The sequence below is a fragment of the Homarus americanus genome, unplaced genomic scaffold (genome assembly GCF_018991925.1).
Source record: "Homarus americanus isolate GMGI-L3 unplaced genomic scaffold, GMGI_Hamer_2.0 scaffold31427, whole genome shotgun sequence".
Taxonomy (NCBI): Eukaryota; Metazoa; Arthropoda; class Malacostraca; order Decapoda; family Nephropidae; genus Homarus; species Homarus americanus.
Window position 1 is genome coordinate 38842 of NW_024747261.1, and position 24078 is coordinate 62919.

Sequence of the window (24078 nt, forward strand, 5' to 3'; positions counted from 1 at the left end):
CACCCCCCTCCTCACCCCCACCTCCCCCTCCTCACCCCCCACCTCCCACCTCCCCATTATCTCTAACCCTAATGAGTAATTTTCTTGCTTGTGGTGATGTCTAATTACCTTTGTGTTTTTATTTATAATGCATTATTATTTCAAGAGAGTTATATTTAACATGACGGATATAATTAAGAATGCATTGTCAAACACCTCGCATAGCTGATACCACTCCTACACGTGTGCCTCCGTGACTGTCAGGATTTATTGTGTTTGGTTCTTGTTGTTGTTGTTGTCAAGTCTGATTTATTTACAGTGTTTATATGAGAAAGAAAATAGGCAAATACGGGAAGATTATTTTGTAGTAAAGAATGTACTGTTAAACTTTGTATGATGTGATGAAAGAACAATCTACAGTAAATTACTGTATAGTAAGTTTAGATTGTTCATCACATCTTTGTTTTCATGTTGAAAGTCACCTTCAGCATGTAAGGTCTGATTTTCTATTGGATGACAACACAGGTACATGATGTGTGTTTTCATTGGCTAATCATTATTCTGAGAGTAAACACAGGAATGTGACTCACATTCTCAGTGACTCGGCTTTAGTCAGTCAAAGTATACTGTGAGTCATGGATGGAAAGTGACTTTTTGATAGAGAGACTTGTAGTGTGAAATATTTTACTTGGGAAACAATTAAAAGAAAATGTTCATGGTTTATTGTACTGTTTAGGTAAATACTGTACTGTCGATCATCTTTTTATGGCCTTGTGATGTGTACTATACATTACTCTGCTCAGTCGATGTTGATAAGGTAAATTATTTTTTCCCACGTGTTTAACCCAGTCTCTTGGTCCTTCAGGCAATGGTCTCCACAGCTTCAGCTTCTCTCCGGGGCTGTCCAAGGGGTCATTCGGCACCTCTGAAAACATCCCCTGCGGCCATTGGTTGTTCCGTAACTTTGTGGGTGGTGGGAACTGTGGGACCGTTTTCCCAACCACTATTGTCAATCCAAACAAAGCTGTCCTTACTGTTGATTCCAGTTCAAGGGTAAGTGGCAATTAGCCCCTTCATTTAACACCTCACTCCATTGTAATCTTTAAGGTGCCTCTTATATTTTATTCCCAGGCTTTTTATTTTATTATGTTATATCTTTTAAAACATTATTATTTCCTGTTATAAAGCTGATATTTGTTTGTTATGGCTCACTGTGGTGGGATGGTGTCCTTTTTTTCCCCGGCCGTAAGAGAGATCAGACGTCAAAACTGCCTGGCATCAGACCTGCACCTACTAAGTGTCCTCCCCCCCCCACCCCCGACCATGGTGTCCCTGTCCACCTTTATATTATTATTTTTCCCACGCATCAGTGGTTAAAAGTTCCCGTATATGATGAAAACATTTTACCAGAGAGCTGTCAACCTCCCCTTAACAATAGCTTCTAACTGTCTATGGAATAAAGAAACACAAAAGATTTTCCCCCAAAAAGAAAAACAATTAAACCCTCCCAGGTACTAATGCTTATCCATGTGCCACAAGTAATGTTATTTATTTGCAAGGACTGAATGTTGTCTTTTGTACCCCATGCTTATTGCCCGCTGAAACAGGATCGTGATTCAGGTAATGTATCCTCGTGTCATTCCTACACATGGTTTAGCAATATCGTGAGTCTTCCCCCTATAATAGTACAAACAAAACACTTGAACACAGATCAGAATGTTTCCTGCAGTGTTTCTGTGACATATTTCTTGTTAAGTGTTTTGGCTGTAACTATTAGACACCATAGAATTAGTCCTGTAGAGTTAGTGTCAATCACAGCACCTTGCAGATTGTGGAATATAAATTTCTGCATGGGAGTTTCATGATATCTTGTCCCCTCCGATCATAGTTGTAGCGTCTGTTTGTTGAATTGTTCCTCATCCATATTACTTCAAGTGGTGGGAACAAGTTGGCCATTTTCATTAGACCAGGTGTGAGCTGCCCATTTCACAATAATAACTTCCTCTTGTGACAGGTGAATGATTTCTAATAGACTCCTAAAACGGGTATGATTTTCTTGATGAGAGTCCGAGTAAATATTAGGAACATCTGTAGGATATGACTGCAGCTTCAAGTGTATGATAAGCCTTGTAGCTCCTTCCCATGTAAAGAGGAACATAAACGCACCTTCACAACACATTGGGTATACTGTTTTGAAGTCCACCTGTCATATTGTACAACTTCAGAATTCCTGTCTAATGTTAACCAGTGGTGTCCATAGATGTTTTATTTATATCAGTGGTAATGTAAAAGTTAAAAATCTGTTTAATGGGTTAGATAAAATACTTAATTGGTGGAATTGATAAGAGGGAAGATTGGGGTGTTTGGTTTATGAGGGAAGGGAACCGGACAAGGGAGGGAAAGATGAATGGGTAAGAGCTGGAATGAGAGATAAAGGAAAGAAGATGGACTATGTGTTTGTCTGTTTGTGTGTGTTGTGTTTATATATATATATGTGTGTGTGTGATGCATATACATAAAGTGATAATAAAAATAGGGAAAATGACAAAGCTAAACCAGAGAACGAAGACAAGATCAATTACTTTTGGGGAGAGATCTTGTATAAAAACCTCCAGTGATGAGAAATTGATCAAGGAATTCCAACCATTTGAGACAATGTTCCCAGATTCAGAGACTTGACACATATATAGATACAAGTACAGGTATATTATAATTTTTTTCCAGGTAATGACAGTATTAGGAGCTTGGTGTCTGGTGTTGATTGTGAATGGAAATTAATGAATGTGAACAATTTGTGTAATTGTATAGGAAGACCAAAAGAAAGATTGTATACATATTAGTTGTGAGGTTTAATGATAGAAATGAGGTAATTATTATTTTTTTCTTGGGAATATCACCCAGAATAATTTATTTTTTATCTCACTTGCTTTTGTCTCTCTTGTTATACCATTGATATTATTATTAGATTACCTGTACTTCATCATTTTCTGCCCCCATTAGCTCAATTTATTCCAACCCATTTTTCAGTGTTTTTGATATTGCATTTTGCTTCACATCATCTCGGTGAAGAAAACTGTCATGTGCATGAAAGGATGGATAGTATACTGTACCTCCCAGCCCAGCAGTAGTGTCAGAAACAGTGTGTAATGTTCCCTAGTGCGTGTGGCTGGGCGACGTTTAGGCCCCATATAATTTAACTCTCCATTTTTCCAGATCTTGACAGCAAATGACATGTCATCATTGCTTCTTGGTCACCCAGAAGACGAACTGTGTGGTAAAATGAAGTTGACTGACTTTATTGCAAATCCCAGAACTCAGCAGAAACTCGGCTCCCTGGCGAGTCTGACCCCCAACACGGAATCGGACAGTTCGGAGAGTTCCTTGCGTACCTTGCCGGACCCCGACGTCTTGGACAGTCAAGGCATGGTGCTCTTCAGTGGCAAAGTGGTACGTTGATCTTTGTGGCAATATTAGAAACTCCATCGGTATTTGTCTTTCATCTTGACTCCTCTCCCACTTCTGTATGGGACAAGGGAAGGAGAAGCCTCAAAGAAAGGGTCTGGGGGACAGGTGTGGAAGATGGAGAGGTAGAAGGTGAGAGGAGAAGGCAAGGACAATAAGTAGACATGTGTGTTATATTATTTACTCCTGTGTCCTGTAAGAAAACTTGTAAAAAATTAAGACAAATTAGGTACTTTTCATTGTTTTTGTGGCCTATTTTCTCTCCTTCAGCATGAGATGACCATAGGTTAAGACGCTAGATATTTTACCCAATCAATCAATTCTCTCCTTCAAGGTAAATGTCGACACCCTGGACAATGGCACTCTCCCCTGCTCCCTCTGGTTGAAAGGTCTTCCACAAGAACCAGATGAAGACCAGAGGTGGATTGCCATTCTTGAGCCGGTGAACATCACTGTAGCGAGGGTATGTAGTAGTGTTTGGGTTGTGTGGTGATTGGTGAGTTAAACATGTAGGAAGGATAGTGTTTCCTGCTGTAATATCACTTAGATTCTATAGTAGATGTTTATGTCACTTAAGGATCTCTTGCATTACAGTCATTTATTCATTAATCTTTATGTTATATTCTCAGTTTAGTGTTTGAGTGTTAATTTTGTTTTTTAACTGATTTTTATAATGTATTCTGAAATTAACACACTTGAAAAAGATTATTAAATGTAAGCTATCTCCCTTTTTCTTTTACTATTTTTCTCTCTCACTCTGTCTGTCTGTATATTAACATTGATATAACTAATACAACCATCATCTTTCAGGCCTCAGTAGACGAGACGGGACGTATCTTGAAGCACGACTCTTCTTTTAATGCCTTGTTTGGGTACGACGACAACAGTGAGCTCACCAAATTTAACGTTCGTGACCTCATCCCAGCCCTGCAGGTGCCCAAGTCTCAGGAAATACTTAAGGTACATTGGTTGGTTTAGTTTAATGGTGCTGTACTATTTCTTCTTATTTCTTTTCTTTTTCTCTTTTCTTCCTCTTCTGTTTCTTCCTATTCTTTTCTTTCTTTTTTTTATTTTGCTGCCGCTTCTTCTTCTAGCAGTGCACTTTGACAGCTGTATCAAAGACCATATAATTCTTTTCCATATATAAATTATTTCTTTATTTCCCCAACAGGACGTAGAGAAGCAACAGTGCACCGGGCAGACGGTTGACTGTGCAACATTCCCACTCTGTGTACACTTCTCCTGCAACATGACACCAAATGACAAAGTGTTGAAGAAATTAGTTTTTGACCTTGAAATATGGGTAAGACTTATACCTTGTTGTTTATTTAACTATAGAAGGCGTGTTTTCCTCGTGAAGTAACACAGTAATGCTTTTTGTCTGTAATCTTTCGCATGTCGTGGGTGTTTAATTGTTATTGTTTTTCCAGGTCTTCTCTAACATCAGCGGCTTGGTGGTGCTGGATGGGTGCGGAAAGATCATCGACTACAATTATAACTTCACCCGGCTGTTGTTTGGTTATGGCAAGAAGGAACTGGAAGGGAGGGTGAGGATTAATGTTCCCTCGAAGGTCTTGTGATGAATTGTTGTGTTGTGTTGAGTGTGGGTGGGAAAGGTGTGTCTTGTGTGGTGTATGTGTGTTAGTTGAGTTTGTGAGTGAGTTGTGTGTGTGTGAGAATGAGTGAATTGTATGTGCTTGTGTGTGTATGTACTGTATTAAATGATTAGTTTTATAGTAATATTTTCCACTCTAAACAATTTAATTTCTTTATCATAAATATCCTTCGTACAATCCTAGAATATTATAAGCTAAATCTTCAAGAGTAGAACTTAGTTACTTGTGTTTACAGGACATCACCCATCTCATACCAACGTTCTTCGATGACGTCGCCTTAATCCAGAAAATGAACAATCCGTCCTTCGACTCTGACTCAGAATCGACCATCAGTGATAACGAAGAGGAGAATCAGAAGGAGAACAGCAAAGTAACGTCCGAGATAGTTTACGCAAAAGTCTGTCTGTAGAAAGTAGTTATTATTACCTGTGAATCTTTTATTAACAGTAGTTTGTGATATAAACAATAGCCAGCAATTAAGACTTTTTTTTAATACTTGTGACTTTTTTCATATACAGGATGCAGGTGTTCATAGGAGCCAGATGAAGAAGTCTTTACCCAACGGGGAGATCACGACGCTCATGTCTGACCCTTCATCCATAGCCACGCCCAACAGGGGGTTTATTGCTACAGACAGGTGAGCCTCACTTCACTCTCAGTTATCACAATATTCTAGTCTGGGAATCTAACAAAAGGTCCATATGGAATAAGTTTTAATAGGTCTGTATCTTAATATTAGTCTGAGAATCTAACAAAAGCTATACAGTATATGGAACTAGTTTAGTAAGTCTGTATATTAATATCAAACAGGAGAATAATCTTGTGATTTTGTCTATAACTTGTAATTGTTCCAAATTTAAATTTAAAAAAAAATCTTGATTATTCCTGACAATTATAACTCTTATGATTTCATTAAATTGTCCAACTTTTTTAGGTTCCTCACTTTAATATACCAAATAGAGAGCTGAAGAAAATCTTAATAATTACTTAGTTTTTAGTATAAGAGGAGAAATTAAACACAAATATATTTATTGATTGTGTCATTAGCAGCCATTGGTAGTTGTGGTATTATTTTGTTTCTCTTTCAGTAAACTTCAAGGTTCTCTGTTCGGGTCGACACTTAACTCGACGGGAAATATGACGGGGCCGGTAGACAACAGTCAAAACACCACTCAGTCAAACAACGCCATGAGGGATATTACCAACTCCATCAATGTTCTCAACCTCAGTCAGCAGGTAAGAGTAAGATGTGGTATGTGTGTGTGCAGGTAGTATGATGTGGTGGTGAGTGTGATGTAGCATGATGTGTGTATGAAGTGGTATGTAGTTAGTGTGAGGTGATGTAGAGAGATGATTAAAAGATATAAGATAAATAACAGACAGAGACCTTAAACTATCAGAGCATTAGAAGGATAGTACATCAGAGAGCCAAGAGAGAAGGCTGTGTGAATGTGTCCAGAGAAGACCTCAATAAAGTTTAGATAGAACAGTGGCTTAGTTCTGTTCCCTTCTGGTCTTACCTAGATGGACTAGCCAACAATATTCTTGATTTTTTTTGCTTGGTTTAAGGACTTGATTATTGATTGGGTTTCAGAATTCTTTGCTTGGTTTTTAAAGACATAATTAATGGGTTTCAGAATGGCACAAATCAGACGAGCAACTCGAGCATCCAGAGTAGTCCCAGCAAGGCGAGACAAGTTCAGGACCAGACCAACACATTCAATAGAAGTCTTGCCAAGGTGAGGAGGTCGATAGATACGTACATAGATACAGTACATACATGCATGCATACATACATACATACATACATACATACATACATACATACATACATACATACATACATACATTGATTGTGTATGGGGTTCCCTCTGAGCTGAATAAAATCGTCTGGCATTAGCCGAATAAAACATCGAAAGTGGCGTCCCTGGAGTGAAGGGATCAAGGAGAGGAAAGGATGATGGGGGAGGGAAATGCAACACAAATGTAGAAAATAATAAGTAATTGTAATAACAGATGAATATACTCCAAACATTTCATTTGTCTTTATATTTTTAGATACAAAGTGGAGGCTGCCCAGACCTGACCCAAGAGATGCTGTCTGAAGATATCGTCACGTCAACTCCTGCTTTAGATCGGAATAAACACCAGACTCAGAGTCATGTACCAACCATAGAGGAAGGCAGTTTCTTTGGGGTCGGCAAACATAAAGATGGATCTGATCTCGGTACGTTGTGGAGATTATTTTTGTGACTATTTTATGCCTCTGTTGCTGTAATTATATTTTTATATTTATCATTAATGTTTCTAATAATTATTTTGATGTCTTGTCTAAAAGAAAAATATATACGTATATGATGTATAATTGTTGTGATGAGGTATCTTAACACAATTCTTAATCATTGTACGCTTGAGAATGTTTCCGATGATAAATTTTTGGTCTATTCACAGTAATCATCTACCAGATCCGTCGGGTTGAGCTTAACGGCACACCCCATTACTGTGTGTGGATCTTGCGGGACCCAGAGGAGCCGGGGGAGGGTCTCAGGTCCAACACTAACCTTACTTTAGCGTCTACATTTAGCGAGACGGCAGAAATGTCTCTTGGCCACGTGAGTAAAACAAGTAGAAACTTTGGCCCTTTTTTAAACTTTACTCGGAAATGATTTTGAACTCTTTCACGACTGGAATTACTGTACCTCCCAAAAGATGTTTATTAGTGACATAACATTAAAGAAGATAATATTTTATAGGTCATCTTACAGTATGTCAAAACCTAACACAATACATTAATATTTATCTCAAAACCCACAAAAATACAATAATAAATCATACAATCTATCAAAACCTAAAGACACAAATATTTATCTTACAGGCCATCAAATCCCAAGCCCAGAAGGAGGTCATTGATCTTGATGTGGACTCGGACTCCTCATCAGACGACGACGTAGAAACCAGCCAGACCAGCACCGACGGGAGCTCTGGGGCAGAATACTCCCTCAACCACTCGAGGAGAGGGAACAGGGATACATCATCAAGTGTATGTGTTTTATATACTAATGAGTGGGCTTGTCACTCCCTCTTCCATGCTGTTGAGTACTGGTTCATACTCCTTATGTTGCCCTAAAAAGTGATGGGTCTAGTCTCATTCTTAAAGGTTAAAGTTTAGTACAGGACCTGAAGGTAGATTGACTCATGAATATTTTTGGTTTTCAGACTTGCAGAATATATTTTAGTCATTAATAGAGGACTTCTTCTAATCCAGTTAAATTATGGAGCCTTTAACTGAGCATTGATATTTAACGCCTTGTGTATGGGGTCCCCTGAGCTGAATAAAATCATCTGGAGTTAGCCAAATAAAATATTAGTGTCGGTCCCATAGTAAAAGAGTTTAAATATTAGTTATTGCTGTATATTTGTTTATGAGACCACATGTTGTTCAGTATATTGTAGTTTACTCAGAGATAATTTATACAACTATTGCGTGTTTGTTCTAGTGCCCAGATGAGGGAGAAGAACAGCTCGTGGCGGGAGACTTCTGTGATCACTACACAGTCCTCAGGCAAATTGGCAAAGGAGCATTTGGTTGTGTTAAGATGAGCTACCGTAATAATGATGGTCTTCTGGTAGGTCTTGGGGATAATAATAATGATTCTTCAGTAAAATTGTCATACAGGTTTACAATTGGATGAGCATGTATATAAACTATGTAGTTAAACAGTTCAGCAATAATATAGAGACTGTAGGTATACACTGCATGTAAGACATTGGAGTATACAGTTTCCTATGTACCTAGACAGTGTAGATATACAACAATGGTATATAGTAAGGTGCTTATTTCCGGGGAGTTTCTTTGCCGAGACTTAGGCTTGGTCTCTAAACAGTAATAATATGTCTACAGGAGTAACAGTGAAAGTCTTGGTCATATTGTTTTAATGTAAACTAATGTTCCATTGATTTTCAGGTGGTGACTAAATTTATCAAGAAGGTGAAGGTTTACCAAGACAGCTGGGTTGATGACCTCCTCCTGCGTAGACGAGTGCCTTTGGAAGTTTCACTCCTTATGACTCTTGACCATCCCAATATTGTGAGTTGGTGTGGTGTGTTGACTGGGCTTCAAAGAATTGCTGAAGAGTTTAGATTTCTAACGACTAAGTGAAAATTATACCTGTTACTCATAAGCTTCTCATAGCTCAGTTTGGAGATAATTGGAGGTATTATCAATAGGTTTGTGGTTAATAATTCAGTAGCCAGAAGAACAGGTTTGTTACATTAGTTAAGAGAGAACAAATGACAGTGCACGAAGGGAAGGTTGTGATAATTGTTCCAAGAGGAATGATCATGTGTGTCTGTGGCCTTTCTTGCAGGTGTCTGTGTTTGATATGTTTGAGAATGATGATTACTTCCAACTGGTGATGGAGAAGTGGGGTGCTGGCATGGACCTCTTTGAGTTCATTGACCGCAACCCACTTCTGGATGAAGCTCTGGCTGCCTACATCTTCAGACAGGTCAGTTAGTGTGTCACCTGCGTGCTACCCTGTCTTTGTATATGTGTATAATACTAATGGTACCTGTAACACTATACATAATCTCATACTTTGACTAATTAAGGGAATATTAATCTAAAATCAACCATATGTTTTCTTTTATCATAGTCATGGTGGTGGTCATCTACACCTTGCAGGAGCCTGGTTGATGTGTCACTTAACTCCTGTGTTCTCTCACCTGTCAACAGATTGTCTCGGCTCTGGTGTATCTTCACTCACTGAACATCATCCATCGTGATGTCAAAGATGAGAACGTTATACTGAATAATAAGTTCCAAGTCAAATTAATTGACTTCGGTTCATCAGCTTTTACCAAACCTGGTAAACTGTTCTCTCAGTTTGCTGGTACTGTGGAGTACTGTAGTCCTGAGGTGCTCAAAGGAAACAAGTAAGTTACTGTGTGCATCTTGCTAAGGAGAGTTGAAACTTTCTATGTGAACATGATGCTTTAACTCTCATCAGCATGTATTTGATAACCTTGTTGTACTCAGATGTGAAGTTCTGCTTTAATTATTCAGTGATTCTTGGATGATCTTGGTAGAACATATTGTGCTTTTTGTCAGTTAGATTCTTTGCAACTACAGTAATTGGCACATAGCATTTGGCTCTCCATGCATGAATATTAAACTGACTCTTTCCTCGAGTGTCATATTTCTCCGCCATGTTCATTGGTTTATTACGATTCCTGCGGTGTATAACTCGGGAGGCACCCTGTACTTAGATCATCGCGCCACCAAATGTATTAGAATCTTACTTAAAGATGGCTGGGGTTATAAGCTGTTACGTCGCTGGGTATGTAATTACCACAATCAATCAATTCTATTTCTTGACACATTCTCTCTCCGACAGATATAGCGGGTTTGAGTTAGAGGTTTGGTCGCTGGGAGTCACCCTCTACACCCTGATGTATGGAGAGAACCCCTTCTATGATGTGGATGAAACTATTAAAGGCGACCTAATGTTCCCGATCGTACATTCCCACGGTGAGTCATCAATAGGCGAGTGTGTGTGTGTTTAGTTGTCAACCTACGTACAAATAGACAGATAATGTTGAATGTCTGTTACTTTTCTTCACCTCATAAAGTCATTTGTGTAATCTAAACAAGGTACGGTCTCTATTACTACTTTTCTTCACCTCATAAAGTCATCTGTGTATTCTAAACATCTTTTTCATGGGTCTTGGGTCATTCTCTCTGTCTCCTGTTTGTTGTCTTAATGTCGTTAATCTTTTCTAATCATTATCTCACCTAAACTTGTACAGTACTCCATGAGTTCCTTCCATCTTAATACACTTTTATCTTGTCAACTCTTCAGAGGCTTCTTGATCACTCACACATATTGCCTCTCAAACTATCTATCTTTTCTACTTTCAATCTTCATCTATCACTATTCTAAAACACCTTTCAATCTTCATCAACCACTATCTAAAACACCTTTCAATCTTCATCAACCACTATTCTAAAACTCTTGAATTTTTTAATCCATATGAAAGAATTGGAAGATGAATGTTGATGAAATTTTCCAAGCTCCTGACAAGTCCCTGGTCGTGTTCTAACCGCTCCTCCCCTCCAGACTTGTGTGACCTCCTGACGGGGATGCTTCAGAAGGAGCCCAAATCTCGCACGACCATGGAGGGAGTGGAATCTCATCGTTGGACTCAGATGAACTGCGATATCGAGGATTACGTGTTCCATGAGGTCGTCAGATGTTGTGAGTACTGTGCTGTTGTCTTCAAGTTCCTCCTGTAGTAGTGGTGGCAGTCATCACACTCTCTATCTCTCTCTCTCTCATTCATTTATTTTAGAGAGAGAGAAGAGTAACATAGTTGTCTTTTCTCATATGGAGGAATTTCACTGTCTTGTAGAGATGAGGTGAAATGAATGAATGAATGAAAGTTATGGTGAAACATGTACTGAATGATGAAGGAAGAGTTATTTTCATCCTTTGTTTGGAGATTTTAGTACCAGTTTATATCTACATATAAAGTACAATGTTATAAAATTTGGTTCTTTAAACAATATAGGAATATAAATGTATCAGATAATAATTGAAGGAGGCGAGGTGGATCCCCATATGAGATCGAGAGTTATGGCGTAGATCTGTAGAAGATAAACATTAAAGTCATTCAGAGGAGCAGCTATTGGCCGTGTTGGATCAAGACTCGCTGTGTACGTGGAAATGTTAATGGATGTAAGCCTCTTCAGTGATCAAATGCTTATTGTATGTTTGTGGTTATTATATTGAGATCCTGACTGAAGTATGCTCTCTTACACAACAGCATACGATGAGTGTCACCCCAAGAAGTACATCACCGAGTATAGTGAGAGCGACACCTCTATATCGACAGCCTCACATAGTTTTGTTTATGAGAATGCAATGCAGTGTACCAGACGGTCGCTTTCCTTCACTCCACAGGGCAACAGGAACGACAATGACCATGTGTAAGTGTGGTATATTACAATACAGGTTTTATCTCTTGCGGTGGAAAGTATTTTGCGTTTACTTGTGATCGTACAAAAAATTCTCCCACTAATACAGCCATGGCGTGATCTTGATATCCGAAGAGTACGGAATTATGATATTTTCCCAAGAGTACAGATCATGTAGAAAAAGTTGATAAGTTGCATGGGAAGCTTTTTGGTGTAGGTTATATTTTATTCAAGAATTTGTTATATGATACATTAAAGGTTAAATGGTTTATCAGGTACTATGCCCAACACTTAAAGCAGTATACAGTAGGTTTATGATTTTTTGGGGAAAATATTACAGTATTTCATTGTAGTTGAAGGTTTAATACATGAAAAATCTGAAACTTTTATACATGGAAATATTTCAAGTTTTATACATGGAAATATTTCAAGTTTTATACTGAATAATTAAAAAAAAATAATCTCCAGACGTATGCAGCGATCAGCCACATCCTTAAGCTCTTCGCGGATAACATCGGAGATCCCTGGGGAAGAGGACCAGATCTATGACCAGTCTATATCAACCGGCGCTTCAAGAACTTCCACCTCACAATCCATGTCGTCTATGAGGTAATACACGTCACATAGTTCAGTGCGTGAGGGGATTTGTTTCACGTTTTCTCTTGTAGTTGTGCGAGAAAGACTTTACCATCACAGTTCACCGATATTAAAAGTTTGTTTGTGTACCGATTCCATTAAAACAGGATGAAGAATAGGTAAATGTATACCCACTTGTATCAGTCCTCAAGTACTTTTTTGTGTGAGGTTCCAGTCATAATCTGTATTCTTATACAACTATCCTGGATCTATAAAGTGTTTGTGTGTTATAGTTTGAGGAACACTCACTCACTGATCCTATGTGGCTGATGTGACTCCCAGGGTATGTGAGTAATGACGGTCTTTTCTCTTATGTAATTTAGGAATTTTTAGAGGACTTAAAATTTACTTAAAATATCATCGAGTGTCTGTTTAGTTAGTTCGTATAGTTCATTTGTTCCTCGTCCACAGGAGTACAATAACGGTCGACTCGTCTTCATTTTCGTGCTGTTCACCGTCGTCGGCCTCATCTAAGAGCAGTGACTCGTCAACCCAACTGGAAACAACACCTTCATCTACCTCAGGTGAGAGTTACTATCACTCCCGCCAGTCCCTCTTGGCTACCTTGATACATTTACCCCTGACTGATGATTTAGAACTGATATGCTCTCTATAATTACAATGGATTGGAGTGTGGTTCATGTTTATAATAGAATTAATGGAAAAATTATCAAGTATTTTTTCATTATTTGGCTGGTACATTAACTTCTCATGATGGAGATGCCACTTTTAGGATTTTATTTGGTCAATGTTACACCGTCTTATGCGCAAGGGGCTAAGAAGTAGTGGGTAGAAATACAGAAATATGGAGTAGTAGAAAAGAAAGTGGTAACAGAGAGTGAAGTAGTCTACTCAAGTGTTAAGGGACATGTAAAGAGAATAGGAAGTGAAAGATGGGTGTAAAGAGTGTACAGTACAGCAAGTCAGAGGTAGATGGTAGGAGGAAGTGACAACCAAGGAGAGAGAGTGAGGGATGCAGTGGAGGATAGAAGGAGGGTCATCCAGGATGCATCAGTATGTAGGATTGAGTAGCGATAATGTTGCTGTAGTGACAAAAGAAAATTAATGGGGTGAATATCTTGGTGGGGGAATCTTACTGTGGACGGAGGCAACTAAAGCAGAATACACCGAGGGAGTCAGCCACACAACCCAAACACCCAAATAAGTCTTTGTGGCTCATACCTCCAGCCACCCAATGCCATGTGGGGAAAGAGTATGCAAGAATGGGGAAGATAGTAATGTTTTTTTTAATATTTCTAGCATTTGCAAACTAATGCTTTAATGCAAGATGGCTGGACCCAAAAGTAACACATGCTTGATCTTTGATGTCACGCATTCTCTCTCACCGACATAGCGGATGTATTCAGCTTCTACGGTGTTTTCCTCCCCTAAAGATACCCATCTGGTTTAATTGCCCCCCCCACTTCACACACATCACCGGAATGACCATCTCAATAAGCCACATAGGTAACTGCCTTATTATGATGGTAGACACAGAACAAGCAGGGAAGTGATCCTTAACATAATTCAAGGTATGACTTGGAAAATCCTTGGTAAATGTAACTTGAAGTATCTGTTGGAAGTTTTTACAGTACAGTTCTGCTTTTACTAAGGGAGTGGCATCATGGAAAGAGATAAGTGAGATTTATTGGCCATTGTGAAGGTGGTGGCTATCTAGTTTGAAGATGGCAGTATAGTTAATTAGTGTGAGGATGGTAGTGAGGTGTAGTTAATTAGTATGAAGGTACATTAGTGAGGTGTAGTTAATTAGTATGAAGGGGGTAGTAAGGTATAGTTAATTAGTATGAAGGTACAGTAGTGAGGTGTAGTTAATTAGTATGAAGGGGGTAGTAAGGTGTAGTTAATTAGTATGAAGGTACAGTAGTGAGGTGTAGTTAATTATCATGAAGGGGGTAGTATCATCATCATTAATACGAAGGTCAGTTTCTTGTCATTTCTTCATCGTCTTGGATAAATTTATTTCTCCTAAAGTCATTGAGAAACAGGATCATATATCTGTCAATTGTTTATCTCGGGTGAACCAACACTTTTATACAGATCTTGTAATTATACGGAGGCATAGTCAAACTCCCGAGCCTTATATACGCTATGCCTGTAAATAGCTCGTTCACACGGCAACACACCCTGCTAGTTAGTCACCTCTTAAATTACTCTTGAAACCTTTTGTGACAAGGTGCCATTTGCACGTTTTTATTGTCCATAAACGATGCCCTGATATCAGATGGCAGAAGATATGTCAAGATAGAAGTAGTTTTCCCATTGTACACTTTTACAGTTAATGAGTATATACCAATTTCATAGTAGATTTTAGATTAATATCCCTTTTCCTTATTTATTAATTTTTTTTACATTAATATTTAGAATAGAATTTTAACCAATACAAGTGAATTCATAGATACCTGATATGAGTTTTCTAAATCTTACTCACATAAAGTTATAGAAGATAGAGCAAAGTGTGATGATGTGTGTATGTGTGTGTTCTGCTCTCTCTTTCTCATGTCCTCAGCTTACCTCTTTGTTGGAGTAAGATTTTGAAAATGATCAATCAGTCAGTAGCTTTTAAGACCACAATATTTAATCACCAAATGAGTTTTATGTTTGCATTTTTGACAATACAATAATCTAGTACTATTTTGTATTTTTGGCTTTCAAGAACATAGATTTAGTGTTTTGTTTGTTTTTTCTTACCCTCTTTGAGACATTTGGTGACTAAAAAATTTTAATAGCTCTTCAGAAACCTGCCAATGAACCCTTTATTTTCCCATACGTAGGAGATCTGTAGCCGAGCCCAGGTGCCACTCTAGTGAGGTATGTATGTACTAGATGCATTGTGCTGTAGCCACTGTTTGGGGATCCCACTCGAGTCCACTGTTTGGGGATCCCACTCGAGTCCACTGTCACTGTTTGGGGATCCCACTCGAGTCCACTGTTTGGGATCCCACTCGAGTCTGTCACTGTTTGGGGATCCCACTCGAGTCCACTGTCACTGTTTGGGGATCCCACTCGAGTCCACTGTTTGGAGATCCCACTCGAGTCCCCTGTCACTGTTTGGAGATCCCACTCGAGTCCACTGTCACTGTTTGGGGATCCCACTCGAGTCCACTGTTTATACACTGTACTGAATATCGTGTGGGTGTGCGTGTTTTATTTTTTGTGGGGGGTGGGTGGAGGAACTATTTCTTCTCAGTCAGGATTCCTTTTAACTTCATTTTCTTTTCGGTGTAAAATTTGTGACTTTTCTTGTAGGTAATGATGTCATGATTCTTTCTCTCTTCCTTTCATTCTTCTTCCTTCCTTCCTTCCTTCCTCCTTCCTTCCTTCCTTCCCTCCCTCCCTTCCTCACTATGTACTAAACCCAACCATTGAGGTCATTGTACTCCCCCACAGCCTCGCATAAGACAGGTGAACTCACTAGATAGTATCACCCACTAACCTTGCTTATTACTCTCACTCATTAAACCATTGTGCAAAGGTTCATTTTATCAAGAGGGGAAATTATTTGTCGTGATGGCTGATAGTTAATACTGTAGCATGGTTTGTTAATTAATTTGTTGGATAATTAGATTTGTTTCATAATTAGATTTGTTTTGTAAGTAAATTTGTCTGGTAATTAGATTTGTCTGCTAATTAAATATTCTCTAAGAAATATATAATTGGTTATGACTTCAAGGGAATTAATTAAAGTGTGGTTTAAATAGTGTAGATGTATGGTACTAAATATAACTAAGACAGTTAACATGTATAATAAGGCATACTTGTTGTTGTTGTTTGTCACTTTTTAAGATATAAATAAGTCATCCTCAGACAACCATGTAACTGAAGAATCATTACCAGGTTTTATTATTGTTGTTTACCACTTCGGAACTTTAGGAGGTAGATGGGATATAGAATTTCAAACACATTAGCAGTGTATACAGTAATGTATACACAGGTAAGGGTAGAAGCTTAAGGTATAGCTACAGCCGCGAACAAAATTCTTTTCGGTTTTGCGCTGCTTCACGATTCCCAAGATTCAGACTCGTGAATCCAGAACATTTATGGGCTGAATAATGCATGTGTCTAGTGCTTCGGGTTCACGGGTCTGAATCTCGGGGTTCGTGGGGGAGTGAGAGAAGTGACAGTATTTTTTCTTCATGACTGTATATTAATTCCTGTGTAATAGCAGTATTTTAAAGTTGCAGCCATGACACATGTGAATAGAAATGACTTGAGGGCTAGTGTTAGGTATATACTCCTACTGGGTTACTCACACACACACACACACATGGCTGTTATGGCTGACCATGGGTAGCTTGGAGTTTGGTTTTCTTTTGCCCACTGTACAGTTTTCCAATGGATGGTCTTGTAAATAAAGTTAAGCTGACTTTTTTATCTCTTGCTAGCATGCTGATTGTTATGTTCACTTGCATGTTATTTTGATTTTATATCTGACTTGTGGAGGATTTGTGTTAATGTGAAATGAATTGGGCCGTGGAATTTAACTCCTTCGTTACGGGGACGCCACTTTTAATATTTTATTTGGCTAATGACCGATAATTTCATTCAACGCAGAGGGGATCCCATACACAAGGGGGTAAGATTAAATGTAATTACGGTGTGGCCTTTGTTATGATAATCTTTTGCGATCAACATTTTAATCTATTTTCAGGTAATTTGTGATTTTTCTACAATTTTGACCATATCACTATGTAAGGTGTGTTAAACAGGACTAAGTGAGGAGGCATACCAGACATTACATGGTACAAGATGAATAATATTTGCAGAAAGCTTATAACCTCTCTGAGACCTGGGTTATAGTGTGTAGTGTAGTATAATAGGGAGTAGTCAGAGATCATACAGAATCCCTTACAATACATCTGTGTGGGGAAGATCTTAAGCGACCGGGAGTTTTAGTGATGAAATTGGTATTTACTGGTGGACCTAAATCGAGAGGAAACGTGACATTTCCACCTCCTTTGTGTGAGGGAATATGGTGTGTGTGTGTGGATGGTTTGTGGGTGTGTGTGGATGGTTTGTGGGTGTGTATGGTGTGTGCATGGGTTATGGGTGTGTGAGTGCATGGTTTGTGGGTGGGTATGTGGTGGTGTGTTTAAAATTACAGTCACCTACATTATAACGAGAAGAAGCATGGAAGGAGAATAATCGCACCTTGTGGAAGAACCGAGGCAGGATACATGTGGTAAGGCATCCAGAACATGAATGAGAGAGAGTCTGTGTTGGTCTTGATTTCAGTCACACAGAGATGAACTTGCTGAGAGTGAAACAAATGCTACAGGTATAGATTTTTGGTATAAATATAGGTAATGTGATTCCATGTGGTGGTGTTATTATGTCAGTGAGTCTTTGAAGGTGTTAAGAGATGATTAATGGTTGAGAAGTTTGTGGGGGGGGGAGATGGGGTGTTAGTTATGATTGTGTGTTTTTCAGTTTGGTCTTCGGTAAAGTTAAGGTCTGGGAATGATCTGTAGCTGAAATATTATAAAATTTTGAATCAGTCATGTTCTAGCTTGGATTTGTAACATTTCAGGATTCTAAATAATAGTAGTTAAATATTTAAATGTTTGGGAAGAGTTTACTTGCACTGTACTTCTTTAAATATAGAAAGAATCATTGTGTTGATTGTTTTATAGAATAACGAGCATTACTTTGCTGTTTTGGTAGATCAGATTTTTTACAGAAAATTTAATATAGTCTGTAAATATATCAATAAATATTCACTTTTCCCAACAGTTACATATTATGATAACTTGAGCAGCAGCGACACCCTCTCCGAGCAGAGTTCTGACGGCAGTATCAACTTGTCGTCGGCTTTAGCAAAGTACTGTAGATTTGAGAACTTGGGGGACGTCACCGACTCCGACTACGACAATACGAGGAAATTAGACTCTGAGGAAAGCGAGCATCTTAGTGACTCCAAGTCTGAGAAGATAAATGAATACTATGATTCTGACTATGAAAACACTAAGGAAAATATATATTCTGACTATGAGAACTTGAAGGAAATTATTGACTCCAACAGTGCAGATACAAAGGAGTACCAAGATTCTAACTCAGAGAAGACAAAGGAAGGTGATGGTGCCGGCTCCAAGAAACAGAATATGGTCTCTGATTTTAGAGGAAAACTTGATGCTAGAAATAAAGGAGAAGAAAATCTACAAGGCATAACTGACAGTAGAGATGTGGAATCTGATGAATCTTTGTGTGAGTGGGATGATGTGGCTGAAGGTGAGAGAAAGACTTATAGACCTTTATGGAAAGATACCTCCCTTGACCTAGAACTGAAATATATGAGTATGGAGTTATCCGACTGTGATGATGGAGAGTGGTATGATGATAATGGTGGTGAGGACATAGAGTTAGCCATGCCTGATTCATTTGATTCAATATGGGATGAACTTGATAGTCCATAATTCTGGAACAAAATATGAAACAACCCTCAGGTATTGAATAAGGTACTAGTCTGAATTATTGTTTCTCCAAAGGACACGATTGGTTAACTCTCGTTGCATTGACATCCGAAGGCTTCTTTAGAATTATGCAATCATCCGTTATGCCTTTGATCTATTTGTCAGTACAGTGTATGTAAGGAATATTTTAAGCTCTGTTCTATATTGTGTTCCACTTAGGTGTACAAGGACCTAACACTAGGTTCATGATGGGTTTTAGCTGGTTTTTTAATAGGCATTTAACTTAAGACGATCAACCGGCTGCCTTTCGTTCCCTTCATCTGTTGCGCGTGTAGAAATATGAGTGAACTGAGGGCACTGAAATACTGACCATAAATAACATGAAATCATCTATAAGAGCACTTCACCGTTAATACCGAGGCTTGACACTTTGTGCATACGAAGAGGGGTATAGATTTTTCTTCACTCACTTATTTATTATTAATTGTACAACCTGCTTGATTTTTCCGTCGTGTACAGTCTCTTTAATTCCTCTTTTGTTATGTCAAATGGTCAATGCAATTTTGATCCTATACAGCAACATAAGGTGCTTTGTAATGAAGAATTCTTGTGTAAATAGTATAAGACAGAGAGCTTAGGTGAATATATTCAGGGAATCATGTATGAAAGATTTATAATCATTAATGATCTTGTTTCTTCTGGGACATGGGACTGGTGACATTAGCTTAAGATCTTCACACTGTATTATCCACCTTTCAAAGTTTTACACGGTCTTTTTTTTTTTCTTTCTTTTTTTTTACATGTATGGAGATAATTTTATTTGCACTGATACATTCCAGGTATTTTTATGTTGATCTCAGGAGGTGATAGCAAGAGAGTTCCACATGCTTATGATGTATATGAAATCAATGACTATGCAGAGAAATTTGACCAATGAGACAGAAACATGCCTTCGTGATCACCGACGCTTTTATCAACAGTTAATTTATGTCCAGCTTCTGTAACTAAGGAACATAGGATTTTATTTTTTATATGTGTGGGCTGCAAAGTGGGTTTTGTTTTCAGTAAGGAAGGCTAATGGGAACTGAGTGTTATTATGGAGTTTATCATTAGTTTATAACCCAAACACTGTAGAACTCTCCCCACGTACCAAGACTCAATACATATGAATCAAAATCTTTAATCTTGTTAGTAAATGTCAAGACTCCAGACTACAATATGTTTCTTAAGATGAGAATCAAGGTTAAAGTATTAATTAGTGACATAAGATTATATTTATTAAGAATTTAGAATTATTGTATTGATTCTGGGATGAAGAGAGGGTTGGGGGGGATGGTCGAGTAAGGCTGACAGCCGCGAGTGTCATCTGATTATTGTAGTACTGTACCTAATACAAAGTAGAATGTCAACAACTCCTCACACCACTACCACCAACCAAGTCAACGTACACCGAGCTCCTGTTAATCCAGGTTGGTTGGCACATGTAATATCCTTCACAAAACTCTCAGTTATATAATGTCTTCACTTCTTGTTTTTCTTTTTTTTTTTCTTTTTTTTCATGTATTGAGATCACCTGAATAATCTCCCCCATCCCAGGTTATTTCACTTAAAGAGTAACCATCCTAACACTATTTGGGGGATGAGGTTAGGTTAGGTTTAGGGTGGTTAATATTTAGGTGAAATAAGCTGGGGTGGATATTCTAAAGGTGATACGTGTATTGTATCTAAAATGTCGTCTTATTAACATGTAATAAGTAAGACTATTGTATCAGATGTTTCTCAAGGACTTTAAGAAATATACCAGAATACATTACATGGTATTTACCTTGTATACAATATCAGATAATTTAGTGAAGATTAATAACGTGTGTATAGGTCACACTGCCTTGAGTGTACAGTATAGCTTCTGCTGCCAGGGATCGTAACGAGAGTTTTACTTCTGGTCACCCATCATGTTTGTGGTAAAATTGAACGACAATCATATGGCCGAGGCGATTTTTTTTTATTGGTTTCACAGCTTTAATAGACAAGCTGGGGGGTGGGGTGGGGGGATTATTAGGAACATCTACTTAGCTTTATTCCCATCAGCTTTACTCCCTGCCCAACTTATTAAGGGATGGAAGATGTGCACCAATTCACACACTGATTCATAACACTGAGGCACATTTTATAACACACAGGAGCTACAGTACTACAAAACTCAGCTTCCAGGTCCTATTCAGTCATAAATCACCAATGTCAAAATTCCTCATACAATCAATGCAATTAATCATTGTTTTAACCTTGATCTGAATCTTAATCCTCTGGTTTATTGTTTAAAGTACAAGAATTGATTGTACATAAATATTTTTTAATACAGATTTACAGGTTAGTAAGGTAACTCTGCTGGTGTCAACAAGTATCTACCAGATTTTAGGTTTGTTAATCAGATTTTGAGTTGAGGTGTTACATAGTGGAGATATTATAATTCTGTTCATTATTTTCATGTCCTTTTGGTCTTCTTTTGTTGTGGTGTCATGGTAGCTTTAACAATCAACTGTCTTAAAGAAGAACACATTTTATTTTGAACCTGAGAATCATATTTATTATACAACAGAACAGGAATAATCTAAGGTTCTTTTAAAATGGTTTCCCGCTTTACATAAAAAGATAATTAAGTTTCTGAAGGTGCAATAGTTTACTGACACTAAACTCGTCATTCACGAATTTGAATTATAATGCAAATTTCGTTAAAGTAATTTGTCAGTTTATGCCCGTAATAGTATATTGAACATTTCAGTTTAATATAATTTCACTGACAAACCCTGGGATGTACAGAAGGTTGATAGACTTAAAAGAAGCGATTTTACAGCTGTGGCTCACACGGGCCAACATATCCGGCATCAAGTCAATACGTGATGATGAGGCCCTCGTACCCCTAATGCGAAGCAAACGTAAACATACACTGGAATGTTTGTAACTCATTCGTCGATGCCGAGTAGGTTTTTGCTGTCCATTTCTTCAGAACTATTTTGTCCCCTTGGATCATCAACAAGAACTCCTGAAACACAGTCGTTTATGAAGAGTTTTTGTCCACTGTTCCAGAGTTATGGACAATTGTTGTTAAAACCACCACAGCTGTTTCACTGCCCTGTTTATCACTAGTGTTTTATGGTCAGGTTTTGAGAACTTAAACACTCGAGTATCATGTTTATTTGTGGTAGTAAAGGACTCCAGTTGTTGATGCCTTACCACAGATTAACAGATCATCATTATCATATAACATTAAGTTTTATACATTTTGAAATGATTCACAGTTGTATAGGAGAAATATATTACCTTGACCCTTGCTGGAGCCGACACAAAGTGAGATTTTAGCTGTCTTGGTTCCAATTAGTGAGGGTATAAAATATTTCATAAACAAGTATGTATGGACACACTAGGCTCATTGTGTGTGGGTACTGGATGTGAGGCAGTGAGAACCATATAGTAGTTGTTGGTAATGGTGGTCAGAAGCTCTGTCCACTAATATACCTTATTTTTTATCTTTACTCATCATAAATATAATGTTTCTTCAAATCCTGTCTTCTTGAGTGAATATATTTATATTTTCATGATGCAGCTTTTAAACTCATTTTATAAATAAAATGTTCTTATTAAAACCTTCAATGAAAGACTTTTTATAAATGTGTTTTTCTCTCTAAAAAAAATCAGGAGAGAAGATTTATTTATTTGTCCATTATATAGATCCACTTTAGAAGATTCATAAAACTTAGGTAAGTCCTCTTTCAACATCCTGTTTTAGTTCCTTCATCAGTAATATCAAAATAAATGAGGATATATCATACAATTGGTAAACATTACATAATATATCCCACTGATCAGTTTGTCGTGTGATAAAATAGTGTAAACTAAATTAAGTAATCTTGAATGTTAGTCATATGTTGCCTTGATTTCTACCTACTTTTGACAACATACAAATATTGGCTTGCTATAACATGTAAGATTTGAGTCTTATTTTGTTTCTCCCTATACCTACACCATTATGATTTCCAGATAAAACTTCATATTTCTCCAAATCTTGAGCTTATTTGAATTAATGAATAATACTACCGTACATACAGGTACTGTGAGACGCCGGACATTAATACTAGTCAGTGATGCCTTATACCAAATTATACTTGAGACGAGTTGATAGACCAGTACGTTGTTGTGATGATCTTAACGGTTCTAATGCCCGACACTTAAGGAATATATTGTTAGGTTACCGTACTTAAAGTTTTTAATATGAACATTAATGGTACAAAATATGCAGAGTTGTGATAAACTGCCACTGAACATTGTTTGTTTTCATCCTTCTCTGTGCATAACCTTCAAGGTTTGCATCAAATAATGGGGGTTATCCTCATACAGATCATAAGAATGCTTTTATTTTGATATTATGCTTAAACTTCTTTCACTTCTATTATCATTTGGGTAAAATAGTACTAGAGTATGATATATAAACACACATATATCTATATCCATAAACACAATCATAGAAAATGTTTGTCATTTTAGGGATGACTTTAACCACTGATATACCAAATATAACTATTACAATGTGGAGCACTGGTCAACAGCTGTGATCTACTGAGGCCGGCAGCAACACTCAGTCCCGGTTATAACTCTTTTGAGTGAGGGACATTTGATGTATGGTTCACCGGTGGAGCCGTCACGACAGACTATGCTTGCTGCCGGCCGTCACTTATACTCAAATATGATTGTCGAATTAAAGGAAAGACTAATGAAGTTGTTGTATTTCTCCTCCAACTGTGGTAAAGGTTTCACTCCATCACCCAAGCCTCTGTGCCTGGCTGGGTTCTTTCTCTGATGTACTACTGTATGTCGTGTGGAGTGGCGAGGGGGGGATGGTTGAGTGTGGGAGGAGGTGGTACACTGAAAATTGCTCACCAGAGTGGGAGGGGATTGATGTAAGTTTTTGTTTATTATATCAGGTTTA

At 37.9% G+C, this 24078-nt stretch overlaps 1 protein-coding gene across 1 annotated transcript in view; it reads left to right on the plus strand.

Moving 5' to 3' along the window:
* The window catches only part of LOC121879537 (PAS domain-containing serine/threonine-protein kinase-like), a 30822-nt gene extending 6955 nt beyond the window's left edge, over positions 1-23867 (plus strand). The window contains exons 4-26 of the mRNA XM_042386194.1: positions 845-1032; positions 3193-3426; positions 3776-3904; positions 4252-4401; positions 4613-4744; positions 4872-4988; positions 5293-5427; positions 5576-5694; positions 6146-6293; positions 6695-6796; positions 7116-7284; positions 7509-7669; positions 7933-8097; positions 8555-8683; positions 9022-9144; positions 9425-9565; positions 9793-9992; positions 10454-10587; positions 11177-11314; positions 11883-12045; positions 12502-12642; positions 13081-13193; positions 18421-23867. Of these exons, the coding sequence (XP_042242128.1) occupies positions 845-1032; positions 3193-3426; positions 3776-3904; positions 4252-4401; positions 4613-4744; positions 4872-4988; positions 5293-5427; positions 5576-5694; positions 6146-6293; positions 6695-6796; positions 7116-7284; positions 7509-7669; positions 7933-8097; positions 8555-8683; positions 9022-9144; positions 9425-9565; positions 9793-9992; positions 10454-10587; positions 11177-11314; positions 11883-12045; positions 12502-12642; positions 13081-13193; positions 18421-19100 (3911 nt within the window). The 3' untranslated portion in view covers positions 19101-23867. The remainder of the gene's footprint in view (positions 1-844; positions 1033-3192; positions 3427-3775; positions 3905-4251; positions 4402-4612; positions 4745-4871; positions 4989-5292; positions 5428-5575; positions 5695-6145; positions 6294-6694; positions 6797-7115; positions 7285-7508; positions 7670-7932; positions 8098-8554; positions 8684-9021; positions 9145-9424; positions 9566-9792; positions 9993-10453; positions 10588-11176; positions 11315-11882; positions 12046-12501; positions 12643-13080; positions 13194-18420) is intronic.
* The last annotated feature ends 211 nt before the right edge of the window (positions 23868-24078 follow it).